A 17233-nucleotide genomic window follows, 5' to 3' on the forward strand; every position below is an offset into this window, starting at 1 on the left:
AAAATATTTAGAGTGAGCAAGCTGAAAAAAGACGTGGCTGTGGTCTTTGACCTTCCTTCCCAACCCCATGGGCAGGCATTGTCACCTGCTGTGAGCCTGCTGGCCCCTGCGGGCCAGCCCTCTGGAAGGCAGGGCCTCCATCTCGGTGAGCAGCCTAAAACAGCCCTCACTAGGGTTTCTTGTCCTGACGAGACCCAGAAGTGGACGTGGACGATCAAACCGAACCTGTGTCCTTGGTGCCTGGTAATAAGACCTTTTGACAGTTTCCTCAAAGAATCACACTCCCAGCATTCGCATTTGTATTTTCACCTGCCTGCAGCCATTACTACATTGACTTATATGTGTCACCTGTTCTAGGGACAAAACACTGCTCTTTTTCTTCTCCAGGCCCTGTCCCTTTGATGTTAAGTGGTGGAGTTGGTGGAATTTGTCTCTGGTTGGCTGTGTATCCAGTGGATTGTATCAAATCCAGAATTCAGGTTCTTTCCATGACTGGAAAACAGGCGGGATTTATCAGAACCTTTGTACGTGTTTTGAAGAATGAAGGTGAGTCTGCTGATTGCAGGAACAGAGCAGGAATGCCTGGAGTGTGTGGCGCCCGCTGCTGGTCTTAATGGAGGTGTGATCTCGCATGACCACTCTTGTTCCCCACCTCACACGCTGTTTTTAGCAGTGTGGGTGAACCCACGTTTGTGGATTTGTCTTTCCAGACCTCTTTCTTTAGCTTGCTTTCAAGTCGCTGTTCCAGACCCCTAGGCCAGGCACCAGTCAGGATTCTTTGTTCTAAATCACCCGGAGGGAATTTTTAAAATATGGGCTTTGCCTAAGGGGACAGATGCACCACCTGTTTTACTTGACAGATGTTATCAGACGACGTCTAACTGCAGGGATTTAAAAGGATGTACAGCATCCTTAATGCTAGGACTCCTGGGATTAGAAATGGGCTAAGAAGTGTCTGTAGGATTTAGTGTCAGCTTTTAGAGTTTTTTTTTTTTTAGAGTTATGCAGGAAGGTAAGGATTTTGTGAGCAAGGTTTATATGAAGCTAGCTTTATGAAACCAGAGTAAAGACTTGTGCTTCCAGCATCCACTATGCATCTCAAAACTTGGGAGCAGAGTAGTAGTATGTGGACACTGTTTAAGTCACGTCACAAGTAGAGCACAGACACCATGTGTATTAATAGAAATCCCACTTAAATTTGCATATCACTCTCTACTTTTATGAAGTGTTTACACCTACGTTATGTAATTTTCGTAACAATTCTGGGAACATATTTTACCCCATTTAATATCAGTCCAGGAGCGCTGGGGTACAGTGGTTAAGTGCTCAGCGGCTAACCAAAAGGTTGGTGGTTCGAACCCGCCAGCTGCTCTGCGGAAAAAAGATGTGGCAGTCTGCTTCTGTAAAGATCGCAGCCATGGAAACCCTTTGGGGAGCTCTCCTCTGCCCTGTAGGGTCTCTGTGAGTCGACATTGCCTTGCTAAAGTAATTTCAAGCCAGTGCTAGTACTAAAACAGGGTCTCTGACCTCTAGGGGGCAGTGCTTTTTCTATGCCTGGTGGTCCTCACGCCCCAGGCAAAGCTGCAGAGCTGCTACTGCAAGCGGCTCTGTGATTGCCCCATCTGGCCTCCTAAGGCCTCAGCTCTGCCCAGTTCATTGGACAGATGTTAACCAAGCGTGGAACTGGCGTATGTTACTTGAGCATGGATCACCTTGGCCTGGAGACCTGACAAGTGTCCTTGTTTCCATTTGTGTGTTTAGGGAAACCTGAAAATAAATCCATTGCTTTTTGGGTTTGGGTGCTGCTGTAGAGTAAGTATAAAAATCTCTGTGCTCTGCAGCTACATGGGCATTTCCAAGGAGAGGATTATCTCCGTCTTTGATCACCCTTTTGTCTTGTAGGAATAAAGGCTTTGTATTCTGGACTGAAACCGACTATGGTTCGTGCGTTCCCTGCCAACGGGGCCCTGTTTCTGGCCTACGAATACAGCAGGAAGCTGATGATGAGCCAGTTTGAAGCGCAGTGAGGTGCCTTGCAGACCTGGGCCCAGGCACTCGTTTGAGGACCACAGTTCATCTCAGGGCTTCACAGAGTACAAGAACTATGTGCAATTGTTTTGACTTCATGAGAATTTTGTTTTTGTCTTCCCTTCTTCTACCTTAAATCTTAAACTTTATGGGAGAACTTCTAGTTTACATCTATAAATTCTGTCCATATTGTATTGAAATAGAAAAATTGCTGTTCTTCCCCTTGGTGAAATAGAGTGAGCCAGTGGCCTTGTGTACCTCCACTGGAAGGCTGAACATAGGTCTGCCAGGGCTTTTTCTTGAACCTGTATGTGCACTTGGGGTTGGATGGTTATGTGCTGTGAAATGCAATTTTGTTCCATGTTTCATCTCAGATATTGCCAGAAAAACCCAGAGTTGAGCAGATTTATGAAGATGGTTATAAATGATTGTGTAACCCATTTAAGATGTAAGGTCAGCTTAAAGTCTGCTTAACATGTGCACTGTACACGTTGAAGTTTTAAAGTTTTTGTGTGGTGCTTGAAAACCAAAATATCCATCTGGATTTTTAAGAGAATATGTCTGTGTTCTGGTGTGGCTTCCACATTCTTGAGTTTTGGAGTAGGCATCCTGGATTTTCCCAAGATGCTCTGTTCTCACTGACATAGTACCTGCCATTTGCCTTCTAAGTGGGATCATACTCCTCACTCCAGCTGCATTGCTGGATGCGGCCTAGAGCCTTCTCTTACACCACCTTCCCTTCCTCCCTCTCCAAAGTGTTTCCCTCTGCTGGGCTTCCAACGGAGGAAAGGGCTGAGGAGACGGGGCTGTGCTGCCATGCTTTGATGGAGACCTGTGTGGCTGACAGCAACTCTTAGCTTCTGGTCTCTGGGCCCCGGCCTGGGTAGGATTCCAGGGTGTTCTCCTTGCCCATCTAGGGGCTGTTGATCCACTTCGGCCCACTCACTGTCCTCTCTGCCTCATACCAGTCACAAACCGTTCCAGGGACAGCATGCCAAAGCCAGGAAAAGCCTCATCCCTGTTTGGTGATCAAGTGACAGTGCTCGTGAGCGAAGTCCTCCCCTCTTTGTAACAGAACTAGACAACTTAGTGCTAGCACTCTGCAGTGAGTAATGGCAGGGTTAACTCATCCTGAAGTTTACCGTATGGCCTATAACTCCTTGCCATGCTTTCAAAGTGCTGGAGCCTTCTAAAATTTGGTACTGGTGGTCAGAATTTTAATGATGATTATATATGGGATGTGACTTTATAAAGTATTGAAACAATAAGAAAAGTAATTTTGTAAGTATACCATATATCTGTATCTACATACACTGGCACAAAAGACCCACAGTTCATCTGATCCCTGGGGATCCCTGGGATCTATTTTTTTGGCCATATGGTATAAGAGGGTCATTCTTACCACCACTAAAGCAAGCCCCATCTTTCCATACTGCCAAGAGCAGCAGGGTCCCTCAGTATGGAGTGTTCTTCAGCAGCCTGCAGAGTGCCAGCAAGCGGGCACTAACCATGATTTCCAGTGGTCCATGCCTGTGTGTCCGTCACAGTCAGCAGAATGCAGACACATCACCTGTTTCTGTCAGCTTCGGCTCTCCGTGAAGCCTCTGTGCTAACTGCAGCCATGATGCCTGTGCAGGCAGGCCAGGGAGACAGGGTGCTGACTGACGGCTGCTGCAAAAATCGGCCGGGATGCTCGCTTGGCACGGTGTCTGGTGTGTGCAACAGCTGCAGGGTGGGCTTCCATCTGCCTTTTCTTTCAAAGGAAACCATTTTCTACTTTACTTTTTTCTCCATGTTCAGATGATCGGTGGCTTGTGCGTGGTGCTTCGTCCTCACAGGCCTGGATTTAAAGCAGACTGGGAAGCGGGCTGGCTTCCAACAGGAAGTGGGACTCCACAGTGCATGTGCCGATGCCCGTTAGCCCTATTGTCAGCAGACCTTGTTTTCACATGTTGTCCAGTAAAGATTTGACTAAATAAATAGAAATCGCTTGAAGCACGTCGTAGTCAGTGGGAACAAGGAGTGGGGACCCAGGTTGGGAGAATTTGTTTTCATTCTATTTGCTTAATTCACATTCAGTATTTGAGTACAGTTTGTACCATTTCAGATCTGTACTCCAGGCAAAACATACACTAATACAAAATATTGTGTTTAAGAAAATTTGGGGGTCGACTCAACGGCACTGGGTTTGGTTTTTTGGTTTTACCATTATTTAGGAGCCCTGGTGGCACAGTGGTTAAGAGCTCGGCTGTAACCAAAAGGTCAGCAGTTCGAAATCACCAGCTACTCCTTGGAAACCCTATGAGGCAGTTCTGTAGGGTTGCTGTGGGTGGGAATTGACTCGACGGCATTGGGTTTGGTTTTTTGTTTGGTGGTGATCTCCAGACATTCTGAGCCACCAACGTGGGTGGCCCAAGTTGTTTTTGTAAATGCATTGGTTATACAGTTGCTTAATTTGAGTGGTCTGCCTCAAACCCTATTTTTTCCTCCCACAAACTATTTTTTTTAGTGTGTGTTTTTTGCAGAGTGTAAAGTTGGTTTTTGCTTTTTTATTTTTAATTTGCTGTCTCCAGTCTAATTGTAGTTAGAGGAGAGGGATGCTTTCAATCCATAAAACTGTCTACATGCTATCAACTCAACTTTTTAAAACCTCCGCCCCAGCCGCTGGTAACCACTAATCATGTTTTGTCCAGATAGATTTGCCTGTTATAGGTACTTCATATAAGGCGAATCATACAGTATGTGCCCTTCCATGTATGGCTTATTTCACGTTTTCAAGGTTCATCCGTGAGGTGGTATGTGTCAAGATTTCTTTTTTTTAAGCTGGGTTATATGCAGTATTCCATTGTATGTAATAGACCACGTTTTGTTCATTCCTCTGTTGATGGAGACTTGGATTGTTCCACCTGTTGACGACTGTGAGTAATGCTGCAGCAAGGTTTACTCAGGAATGAGGATATTACGTTTTCTAGCACAGACACCAGTTTTTATTAGTTGCTATACTTTTTGTTTTCTGATGAACTCAACTTAAGTCTAGATTATTGAGTTCTTTACCAATAAAAGGAAAATCATTCCAGTAAGGATAATTTCAATAAAGCCAAAATAAAACTGTTTTCAAGGACAGTTTTGGCCTTAAAGTACGGTGGAACCAAGGGCACTTAGAACAAGGTAGCACCCGGTACCAAAGTGAAAATAATGGTCATCTAAGGACACAAGGATTCCTTGGTGGCCTGAATGATTAACATGCTCAGCTGCTATCCAAAAGGTTGGATATTCGAGTTCACCTAGAGGTGCCTCAGAAGGCCTGGTGATGTGCTTTGGAAAGACCCCAGGCATTGAAAACCCTATGGAGCACAGTTCTCCAGCGACACACATGGAGTTGCCATAAGTTGGAATCAACTCCACAGCAGTAACAATGGACACGGGACTAACCAGTGTTTATAATGAAAAGGTAGCCTGCCTTCACGGTTCCCCAAGCCTAGGTAAATTTGGCTACGCAGAACTCATTTCAGTGGGGGTAAGTGTGGTAGGTTTTACAATAATCTAGATTACTGTAAGAGCAAGTGTTCCGTTTAACTTCACTTAGGATGATACATAAAAGCAGAGGTTACTGAAGATTCATTTTCCTTCATGCTTACTGAGGTCTTTCACTCTCCTTGGGGATGCATGTTTGTGCATTTGTGTAATTAAAGGAAGACTGTCATGTAAGCAACCCAACTGATGCTTGAAGCACCATGAAAAGTGTGTGTGTGTTGGAGGGGGGGGCTGTTTTTGTGAAACATTTCTCCTTTCTGGGTTTAAAACTTAGTCTTTATTTCCAGTTTGATGTTTTTTACTAGTTTATAAATCAAATTGAGGAAGGAGATACAAATTACATTTTTAATAAATCTGAAATTACAATGAAAAAAGTTCATAACAAGTACTGGTCCAAACACATATAAATAAATTAAATCTCCAGTATTGGGGGGGGGGGATCACAATTTTTAAATACCACAGTTATTTGAATATGAACATTCTATTTCAGAGTTCTTCAAAATGATACCTAATGTTCCTGTGTCCCAATTTTATCTAAATAGCAAATTGAAAACTTTGAGTATTCTTTTGAAAAATAAAAAAAAAGATCAGCAAATGTATGTATTTAATAGAATTCTACCTATATACTTAAAAGATATAAACACTCACAGGGTAGGGAAAAACATGATTATATGCTAAAATGCTATCTGTAGTTAAAATGAGGTACCAGCTACATTATAACTGTAGGGTATATATCTCATTCAAAATAGACTTCTACTGCAAACTCCGGTCGGTAAATTTTCCAGGTTTTTGACTTATGGGGATTATCCAATTCATTTCTTGGAAGATAAAGCCTAAGAAGAGAAAAAAATTTTTTTTTTTAATTTAAATTTTAGGGCTAAAAGAAAGCCATGCCATAAGGGCACTCTTGTTAGAACTTTAAAAAAATTTGCTTGCCCTGATGAGAGTCTCGGCCCCTTTCTGTTTCATAGTTGGCTCCGTCTGCTCACGGAGGGCTGCAGGGTGTGTCCAACTGAGCTGACTTCACCCTAAACTTCCCCGGAACGCATTTATTACTGCACCCAAGACCTGACTATAACTTTTTAACTTATAACACAGTCTCATGGCATGGTCCTTGAGGAGAATGTGAAAATGGGTCTCCAGTATAGCTATATTTAAAAATAACCAGATTAAGATGGTAATGGTGACTTGAGGATTTTTTGGTTTCTGTACATTGAGTTTATAACAATCTGTAAAAGACTTGTCTTACATCCATACACTGAAGATTAAAGCTATTTCTGTTGGATTGTATCATAGCCATACCTGTAGTTTTTTATAAAAGATGTATTGAACCAGAAGAAAAACGGGCAGTTGTCATAGTATCTAGGAAGATCCTAAAAATACATGGTGGAAAAAAAAAGTTATTTTTCATAATAAAATTGATACCAAGCGCTAATTATTCCCAAGTGATTAAAATTCATTCCTTTGTTTATTCTCCCATTTGTCAATCAACCGTAGTCAGAAGTATGCAGCACTCTACAGTCATAATACGCACAGTACAGAGAAGGAGGCTTTAAGTAAGACAATGCCGCTCCTTTCTCTTGCTGTTTATATCACAGTTGTCAAGGAGATTTATTTTTTCCATGATATTTAGGAATTTAGGCACTGGTCTTTTTAACTGACTCAGTGCTGTAGAATCTACTAAGGACCTATGCTTTTTATTCCCAAATATATTGTCAATTTTTGCAAGAAACAGATACATTAAACAGTTAACCATAATGATGATAATGGTAGAAATACCTAAAATTTTGGAAGACTTTTCACCTCGTGGCTCTTGACAACCACAAAGGCTGGATATTACCACAGTCCTCTGGGCCAGTGCTCTTTACCTCATGCTTCTGCTTAGAGTTTGAGAATCCAGACTGGCTCCAAGTATTCAGGGACAACCATCCCATATGGGAACTGTTCAGGTCACTTGGTTCGACACACTTACCATTGCAATACTCAAGAGAGTCTTCAACACACAGCGGGGACCAAGCAGGGGATGAGGATGAAGGGAGGGCCCAGGAAATAAAATTTAAATTGAGCTACACAGATACTCACTGGCAGTTGTGGTTGATAGGAAAATGGAACTGTTGAGGCTTAGAAATTTATATACAGAATAATATGCAGACATACATTTACTATAACTGGTCAATATAAATAAAAATTATCAGCAGGTATTCGGAGTATATCTACCAGAGTGTATCTTCCAAAGACAATGGGAAACATTCTCATTTTTCATAAGTGAAATATTGAATTAATAAGTATGATTTGTAATCTATAATCAGAGGAAAGTAAAATCTCCCTCTCTTTAAAGTATTTTATAAATTAAAGGGAACAAGGTGTTTTAAAGTTAAAACTGCTATGTAGTAAAAAATATACCTTTTTTAGCATCTTGTTTTAATTTTTTATTCCATAATTAAAAAAAAAAAAAACTCATAGCAACCCTATAGGACACAGTAGAACTGTTTTCAAGTCTAATCTTTATGGAAGCAGACTGCCACATCTTTCCCCAGCACAGCAGCTGTCGGATTCAGACACTGACCTTTCGGTTAGCAGCTAAGTGCTTAACCACTGCACCACTATGGCTCTTTATTCCATAATAATACATGTAAACTGTATAAATCCAAACCCATTGTTGTTGAGTCGATTCTGACTCACAGTGGCCCTGTAGGGCAGAGCAGAACTGCCCCATAGGGTTTCCAAGGCTGTAAGTCTTTATGGAAGCAGGCTGCCACACCTTTCTCCTGCAGAGCAGCTGGTGGGTTCCGGCCACCCAGCGGGTTGGTTAGCAGCTGAGCGCTTAAGTACTGTGCCACCAGGCCTCCTGTAAATTGTACAGAACTTAGAAAAATGAGTAAAAAATAAAATTACATGTTTTTATGTTTTTTTCTCTTCCTCCCTGGCTAGGGTTTGACTCTCCTATCATTTCCCTCGTTGGGAATGGTAGCAAACGAAAGTCCAAACCAAAATCATTCAAAAGACTAGACGAGAACAAGAATTACTTACTGAAGAAGAAAAAAACTTCACTTTCACATCATCACAGAGACTTGGACAGTTGATGAGCTGAATTATCACTTTGTCTGTTTCAGCGTCGTGATATATCTGTGAATGGACACGAGGAGCCCAGCCTAAACCCAGCTGATGATGAGATGAGGGGCACACCAGTGAAGTCAACGTTCGCACATCTAGGCTCCCTGTATTTATCAAGTCCTCTTCACCTCAGAGCCTCGCTGTGGGGTGCCTTTGAGTCAATTTTCAGCTCATAGCCACCTCATGTGACAGAGAACTGCCCCATAGGGTTTTCTGGGCTGTAATCTTTATGGGAGCAAGTTGCCAGGTTTCGCCCCTGAGGAGCTACCAGTGGGTTTGAACCACCAACCTTTGGATTAGCAGCTGAGCACTTGCCCATTGTGTCACCAGGGCTCCTTATAGCCTCATTGCTACATGTTATATGGAAGGGTCAATCATTTCTGTGACATTGCAACACTGTTGTTTAAATGCTTGGAGGTTATGGTGGGGCACTGGTGAAAAGCAGAGTATTAATTTTCTATTAGAGTTTAACAAGTAAACATTGTTAAATGTGTGACCTGATTTTCATATATCAGGGCCTCTTTTGAGAATATACTAAGAAGAGCCATTTCAAACCTGGCATTGACATTCAAAAGGCAATGTGTGAGTGATCATGTTTTATGAAAAACTTCATGCTTGTTGACCGAATCATAGGCCTTGCCCATTGCAGGCTGCTGGATGAAGTGACCAAAGATAGGTCAAGTTTCTAGGTGGAAGACTTTGAAGCTACACTAAGAATATCTTTGTTACTGATTCATCCTTGTATATGAGAAAGGTCTATGTCAAGCACTGTGAAAAATACATATGTGCCTTCAGGGAGCTGTATACATAGGGAACAATAGGGGAATGTCACACAATTGAGGGCCAGGTGAAGACTGAGTGCTGCTGTGCACTTTAGGGGAGGCTAACAGGAGGTGTGAAATGAGAAAGCTTCACAGAGGAGGTAGGGATTCAGCGGGGCTTGGAAGGTTTTGGATAAATGAATAGGAGCACAGAAAAGAGAATCCAATGGAGACACAAAGGGAAAACATCAGCAAAAAACAAGAAACAGAAATTAGAGTGTTGTCTTCCAAGGAGCCAGGGGGAACCCAGCCTACTTGCAATAGAGTCTGCAGGTCAGGTTACTGATGGAAATGAGCTCAGCTATGATAAAGGCATACCCTGAGAGCTCAAGAGCAGGGAAAGAAGCATGAAGTTGCTGAAGAATATGGTGGGGCATTTCCTGTGTGGCAAGGTCATCTGATAATTATCACATATAACATTTGCTTAGTCTTTTGTAATTCACAAAGCAGCTTCACATATATATATCTAATTTAATCCTCACAACATTTGAGATGTAATCTTTATTTTACAGACAGGGATACTGAACCAAGATATTGACTGGCTTTGCCCATGGCCACATAATTGTGTCTTCTGCTCTACCCTGAAGCTTCTTCACAATGACAGCAGCTTTTCAGGATGCGTGTGGCAAGTCTATATATTTTGCATGATAGAAGGAGAAATGGAAGGTAAGGACACCATTGTAGAAATCTAAGGATGGCAGATGAGATCCTTGATTAGGTAGTGGCAGTGGGAACAGAAAGGAAGGAAAAGAGTGAAGAGAGATTTCAAAGGCATAAGCAATAGGAATTGGTGGCTAACTGGATTTAGGGAACTATGCTGAAGAGAGGATCAGAGATAATACCACATTTTAAGGCCTGACTGGGAGAAAGCTGGTGCCATTTGCAGAAGCAGAGGAAAAACTCTTTTGATAAACCTGGACATGCTGAATTGTTGTAGCTCCTGCATCTGCCACACTGCCTGGCACATGGTGGGTGCTCGTAGTATCCATGGCATGAATGAAAGAACAAATGATAGTTCAAAGCAGGAAAACGGATGAGCGTAACCAAGGAAAAATTTGTGGAGATAAGAATGGAGAGACAAGGGTTAGGCCTGGGTGAATGCACGGAAGTAGCAAGGCCACAAAGAAGGAAAAGGAATGCTGTTGAGAGGTGAACAGGAACTAGGGACAGAAGCCTGTAAGGGAATTTTAAAAGTTTACATTTCTCAGGCCCATGAAGGAAGCTTTTTTATTGCTTCAGAAGAGTCTGCAGCCTTAGGCATTTCTTCAACATATTGACAAAATGTTAACCACCAGGTCCCGTTTTTTGGGTAAAGAGCTTTTCTCCAATCGGTATACTCCTGCATTTTTTCCCATACGTGGTCCCACAGAACATTTGAATTAGTGTCACATGGGACATTGTTAGGTCTGCAGATTCCTGGACTCCATTTTAGATTTTCTGAATCACACTTTTGGGGTACAACCTAGGACTTTGCGGTTTTTCAAGCTCCTAGGTGATTTTCAAGGACACTGAAGTATGAGAATCAATGCCATATAATAAAAGATAAAATGACCAAGAACCAAATACAGCTAAAAACGATCAGATAATATAAATTTTAAACCCTGATGGATTCCTAGGAACATGCTCAGTATTTGTGGGAAGGTGAAAGGCAAAGCAGCACTCTGAACTGAAAATATGTTCTGGAAAATGTCTGAAAAACCTATTTTGCACACTGAGGTTAACTGAGTTCTGGCTGGCATCAGAGCCCAATGACACCAAGTTAGAGAGTAGCCAGAGAGCAACATGGGGCCTCTCTGTGGTAAGTGAGGATTTGGGAAAGTCAACATGCTGATCTGACATGGGCTGTAAGCAAATACCAGAATTTTCAGTTCATGTGCTTTCTCTTACCCTGCAGTTTTTAGAAAAAGAACAGAAAAACACAATTTCTTTCCGCATTATTACTTGTACTTTCAGATCGTTTCCGTTACCTTTCCCAACACCTGAATGAAGTAAAAGAGGCTGGTTAGAACAAGAACAAAACATCTCACCAATTAACATTATGAATTTAAAAGAGAAATAATCATCCCAGTTAACAATATGTCCATATTTGATTATTTGGGTCTCACGTGGGTTTTGTTTTTGAAAGACAAGGCTGCAAGCCGAATTCTGTCTCTTAAATGAAAATTTATAAGGCTGCGGGAGAAAAGACATATAACCCAGCTTCTAGGACTTAGAATCTCATCAATTCACCTTTCTAGGAAAAAAAGAAAATTAGGTAAGGTGATTTGCAACCTTTCTTGCAAATGTGTTGTTTTCTCCAGGCTTCTAATCATATTGTTTCTTAATTAAAAAAACAAACAAAAAAAAAAACAGTAGTTGTCAACTCTGACTCATGGTGATCTCATGTGTGTCAGAGTAGTACTGTGCTCCATAGTGTTTTCAGTGGCTGATTTTTCGGTGCCAAGGTGCCTCTGGGTGAACTAAAACTTGCAATCTTTGGGTTAACAGGCAAGCACATTAACCATTTGCATGCTCCTCTTGCCGTCTAGTTGATTCCAACTCATAGTAACCCCATGCATTATAGAGTAGGACTGAGCTCCAGAGGATTTTCTTAGCTGTAATCTTCACAAAAGCAGATCACCAGGCCTTTCCTCCACAGTGCTGCTGGTTGGGTTCAAACCACCAATCTTTGGGTTAGTAGCCAAACACAAACCGTTTGTGCCACCAGGGACCTTTTTTGCACCTTCTTTAAGTTCCTTATATCTTAGTTTAAGTCCAGTTCTCAACACCATCTCTGAAAATATAGGAGAGTTCTATCTAAGCATTCGTGTGCTATATCAGTATACATTTGTAGGCGAATGGTTTCTTGCCCGTTTTCAACCCACTTCCTCTAGCATTTCCTCAAAGGGCTGGTTTTTCAACCTTCCAATAATTTTTATAGCTTTCCTTTAAACCTTGCATATTTCACTTAAATGTTGGGGTACAGAACTAAAACAAATATCCTAATAAAGTCCTGTGTTAATCATTCTTAATTGTTCATCCCATCCTTATGTTGTTTTCGTTTGTTATCACTAATGGCATATGGTTAACATGCTCGGCTGCTCTGCAGAAGGTTGGAGGTTTGAGTCCATCCAGAGGTGCTTTGAAAGAAAGGCCTGGAGATCTTCTGGAAAATCAGCCATTGAAAGCCCTGTGGAGTACAGTTTTACTCTCACACACATGGGGTTGCCATGGTTTGGTATCTAACGGTGTATTTTTAATTTACCATTAGGAGTCATGTTTCTTTGCCTCAGCTCCATCTGTCCCATTTCAGTTGCAAAACTTCTTTCTAGTGAATTGTAGAACTTAAACCGAGTCAAATACTTATCACGTCATGAGAAGAATTGATTTAATTGATTTATAAGCTTAAATTCATTCTTATGCATTTTAAGAAAAATATATAGAATTTAAAAAAGTAAAAAAGGCATGAAGTGAAAAGTCTTCATGAAGTGAAAAGTCACTTCACTGTTCCCCATCTGTTTAGTTCTTCCGGCCCCAAATAAATAACTATTATTAGTGTATTGTTTTTATGTATATTTAATCAAATGCAGATTCTTCCAGAAGCTTTTTATATATGTATATGTACATAAATATGAATACTAACTATTCCCCCTTTTGTTTTACAGAAATAATTGCTTACCATAACATTATTCTCTATCTTGCAATATTTTAACATGTGAAAGATTTTATTTAAGTCATTAATTAACAAAGAATCAGGAAAATGTGACAGTAGGTTCAAAGAATTCAAAGTACAGCACATATATGGACATAGGAATGAAGTGAATTTACAAATAGATGCCAAATGGGTCAATAATCAGTTGCATTCCACTGGAGACAACTAATTTGCATTTCTATGGACAAAAATAATTTGCATTATTATCAGTTTTCTACAACTTAGAGTTGTAAAATAGCTCAAAGCCAATGAAAGGGGGAGAAAGCCTTGGAGGGGTGCACTAGACAAGATACTGCCCATTTCAAAGTCTTTCACACTTTTTCCTGACAGTCTCTCTACCCTCTTCTGTTGGGATCATAATAATCTCAAAAGAAGAAGTGTATTCTAATTGGCCTGATTATTTACATAGATGCAGAGAGAATTTTAACTTACCATATAGGCATCACTAAGTTTGCTCTGCAAGTCTTAAACACATATAGTATTGAACAGCTGCTAAGGCCACAAACTTAATTTCTGTCTTGAAGTCTTCAAAAGGAATCTCAGATTGGACTTTTAAAAGCCTCTATTTTGGGGGTGGTGCCAAGATGGCAGCCTAGTCAGACACACCATGCCATCCCTCTCTGGCAAAGCCCAGAGGAACAAAGTGAAATTAAGAGGTTCCCAGGATGTGGAAATTTTGACTGCCTCAAGTAGCTTGCTTGGCACATTCTGTAGCTTTACATTAAAATCCTGGTTACTTTGCTTGACGTGCCCTGTAGTTTTACATTAAAATCCTGGTTCCCTTCAACTGTTGCCCAAAACTGGTTTAGGTGCCATGTTGACATTCAGGAAATCCTTTTAGCTTATTAAATACCTCATACATAGTAACTTCTCTGCCTCTGGGTGGAATTTAACCACCTGAACACGCGATGCATGAAGTTATATGTAAACCTGTGTTATATGATTAAGAATGTTGCTGATATAACTTCTATGAATTTCCTGCTTGTAAACCCCATAAAAGTAACTTTCCCTCTCACCCTCATTGAGCAGTCTTGGCAGCAGCAGCTGACTATTCGTTCCCTTGCGCAATGAAATAAAGGCACCTTTCTACTCTCCCACCTTGGTCTTATTTATTGGCTGAGATGAGTCACCCTAAACAGAGCCTGGGGTTTCCACCCAGCAACAAAACAAATACGGAAGACAGTTCTGGAATTCTGAGCGTCAATTGAAAGGGCACAGAATCAGATCAACACCAACTGGAAGAAACTGAACGAGAACAAAGAGAGAAACGAGGAGGTGCCCTCCCAGTTGGCCCAGAAGAGCATGGACATCTTGAGACACAACCAGCAGCGATTGAGGATCGCAGGAGGATAACATCATGGAGCACCCAAGAGGAGACAGAGAAACTGTAGATGCAGCTGAAGTGAAGCAAGTTACAGATTATTGGCTGTGCCCAGCAGGAAGTGCACAGGCACCCCCCCTTCAAAGGAGTGCAGTCCCCCTCTCCCCATCCTTTTGGTGATTGGCAGCACAAATCTTCCTGCATCCCTAGTGTCTCGACCACCAGGGATCTTAGTACAATCCCCTTCATTTCTTCTTTCTTGTTCCTTTCCCTCTTTCCCCAGCCAGTCTCATCCACCACCCACCCACCCCTGTACTGGGAGAGGGGTGGAGTGGGAGAGTACCCTCAGGCTGTCCACTCCACCCCTCCCTGTCAGGTGAGAGCACCTGCATACCCCTGGCCATTCACCCTGACCCTGCTGCCCTGAAGAGAGTACCTGTGCACTCTGTCCACAAGCCCTGCCATGCCCCATCACTCCCTCCCCAGAGAGAGCACCTATGCACTCTCCGGCTTCTGGTCCCACCACTTCACCACCAGAGTGAGCACCTGCACACATCCTAGCCAGCTGCCCTGCCCCTCCCCCACCAGAGAGAGTGCCTGTATACACTGGGCTGGCCACCCTCCCCCTCCCTCAGTGAAGAGAGTGCATGCGTGCTCTCCCAGCTGCCTGCACATCACCTTCCCTGCCAGAGAATGCCTGCATGCTCCCCTGCTGCAGGCCCAGCCACTCCCATGCTGGAACCAGTGCCTGCACACTCCCAAGCTGTCTGTCCTCCTCCCTGCCCCTTGAGTGGGCAGAGCAAGAGCACCCACTCTCCTGGTCAATGACCTGACCTGGTCTTTGCCTGCCACCCCACTAAGCATGTGGGGGGAGTGCCTAGGTGATTGTGAGGATTCCCACACCACCACATTAGGGATGACAATGGACAGCACCTGCCCAGCACATCCACAGCCATCTCTCATGCACGGTGAACAGCCATATGGGTTTGCCCTACTGGCTGCAGTCATGCCTACCTGGAAACAGGTGGTGAACACTTCAGTGCTGCCAAACAAATGATCAGTGAAGCATGCTCAACCAGCCTACACCAATATATCAAAACAAAGCAAAAGAAAAATCATAAATAACAATGCCACAGAGACAGAAGACAATATCAAATCAGTTACAGAAACAGGACAAGATGGCTCAAGCAAATGATCAAAATAAAGAGGCAGAAAACCTTCCTGACTGATATGGAATTCAAAAGACATATATAGGGTACTCAAATAGATCAAGGAAAACAGAAAAAATCCTAGAAGAATTCAGTAAAACAACAAAAAAACAAAATGAGAACATATATAGACAACTAGAAGCCATACAAAAACAACAAATAAAAATCCAGAAGATTAACAAAAAATTTCCATAATTAGAAAAACTCAATGGAAAGGCATAGGAGTAGAACTGAATCAATAGAAGCAGAATCAATGAAATATAGAATAAATCCTGTGATACTAATTTACTAGAAGAGCATTCAGAAAAAAAATGAAGAAAGCCTAAGAGTTATCTGGGACACTGTCAAGAGGAATAACTTACCCATGATCAAAAAAAAAAAACATAGGAATCCCAAAACAAGAGGAAAAAAAAAAAAAGATTTTTTTCAAAGGTTTGCTGGCAGAAAACTTCCCTAATATCATGAAAGATGAAAAGATAGCCATCCAGGAAGCTCAAAGAACTCCATACAACATAAACCCCAAAAGAAGATCACCAAGACATATAATCAAACCAGCCAAAACCAAAGACAAAGAAAGAATACTGAGAACAGGTCAGGAAAAATGAAAAGTCACCTACAAAGGAGAACCAATAAGACTAAGCTCTGATTACTCAAGAGAAACCATGCTGCCAAGAAGTTAATGGGATGATATATAAAACCCTGAAAGAAAAAAACTTCCAAGAACTTTATATCTAGAAAAATCATCTCTCAAATATGATGGTGAAATTAGGACATTTCTAGATAAACAGAAATTAAAGGAATTTGTAAAAACCAGACCAACCTTAAAAGAAATATATAAGGTAATCCTTCAGATAGAGAAAAAACACCACCAGACAACAACCTGAGATTAAGACAATTACAGCATCACCCAAATACAAACCAAGACACAGAATTCTCAAAAAAAGAAAGCTACAAGACTAAATAAAGGGAACTAGAGACATCAACCTGTAAATTTCAACAACTTCAAAATAAAAGAGGGAATAAATGGGGTAGTTACAGAACTTTCATATGGAGAGGAAGTCAAGACAATATCAAGGTATAATAGACTGTTTTAAACCTAGGAAGATAAAGGTAAATTTCAGGGTAACCACAAAGAGCCTCACCAAAATAAAAAAGAAGAAAATCATAAAGACTCAGTAGAACTCAGTGCAGAAAACCAAGTGAAACAAACTGTTAGTATCACAAAAACACAACAAATTCAGACCTATTGATAATCATACCCATTGCCATTGAGTCCATTCCGACTCGTAGTGACCCTCTAGGACACAGTAGAACAGCTCCACAGGGTTTCCATGGAGCATATGGTGGATTCAAACTGCTGACCTTTTGGTTAGCAGCCGTAGCTCTCAAGCACTATGCCACCAGGGTTTCCATCGATAATCATACTAAATATAAATGGGTTAAATGCACCAGTGAAGAAAGAGACAAGCAGAGTGGATAAAAAATCATGATCCATTAATATGTTGTCTACAAGAGA

The 17233-nt window shown here is 41.6% G+C and overlaps 2 protein-coding genes across 6 annotated transcripts in view; one reads left to right on the forward strand and one right to left on the reverse strand.

Moving 5' to 3' along the window:
* Positions 1–5861, forward strand: part of SLC25A15 (solute carrier family 25 member 15) — a 40609-nt gene extending 34748 nt beyond the window's left edge. For both annotated transcript variants that reach the window (XM_049853337.1, XM_049853338.1), the window contains 2 exons: positions 388–546; positions 1903–5861. In XM_049853337.1, the coding sequence (XP_049709294.1) occupies positions 388–546; positions 1903–2027 (284 nt within the window). In that variant the 3' untranslated portion in view covers positions 2028–5861. The remainder of the gene's footprint in view (positions 1–387; positions 547–1902) is intronic.
* Positions 5862–6298: 437 nt separating this feature from the next.
* LOC126058277 (phosphatidylinositol 3,4,5-trisphosphate 3-phosphatase TPTE2-like) overlaps positions 6299–17233 on the reverse strand; it is a 310242-nt gene continuing 299307 nt past the window's right edge. For all 4 annotated transcript variants that reach the window (XM_049853315.1, XM_049853316.1, XM_049853317.1 and 1 more), the window contains 4 exons: positions 11385–11476; positions 8593–8688; positions 6865–6935; positions 6299–6395 (listed from right to left, as the gene is read on the reverse strand). In XM_049853315.1, the coding sequence (XP_049709272.1) occupies positions 6299–6395; positions 6865–6935; positions 8593–8688; positions 11385–11476 (356 nt within the window). The remainder of the gene's footprint in view (positions 6396–6864; positions 6936–8592; positions 8689–11384; positions 11477–17233) is intronic.

Source organism: Elephas maximus, chromosome 14, assembly GCF_024166365.1.
Source record: "Elephas maximus indicus isolate mEleMax1 chromosome 14, mEleMax1 primary haplotype, whole genome shotgun sequence".
Lineage (NCBI taxonomy): Eukaryota > Metazoa > Chordata > Mammalia > Proboscidea > Elephantidae > Elephas > Elephas maximus.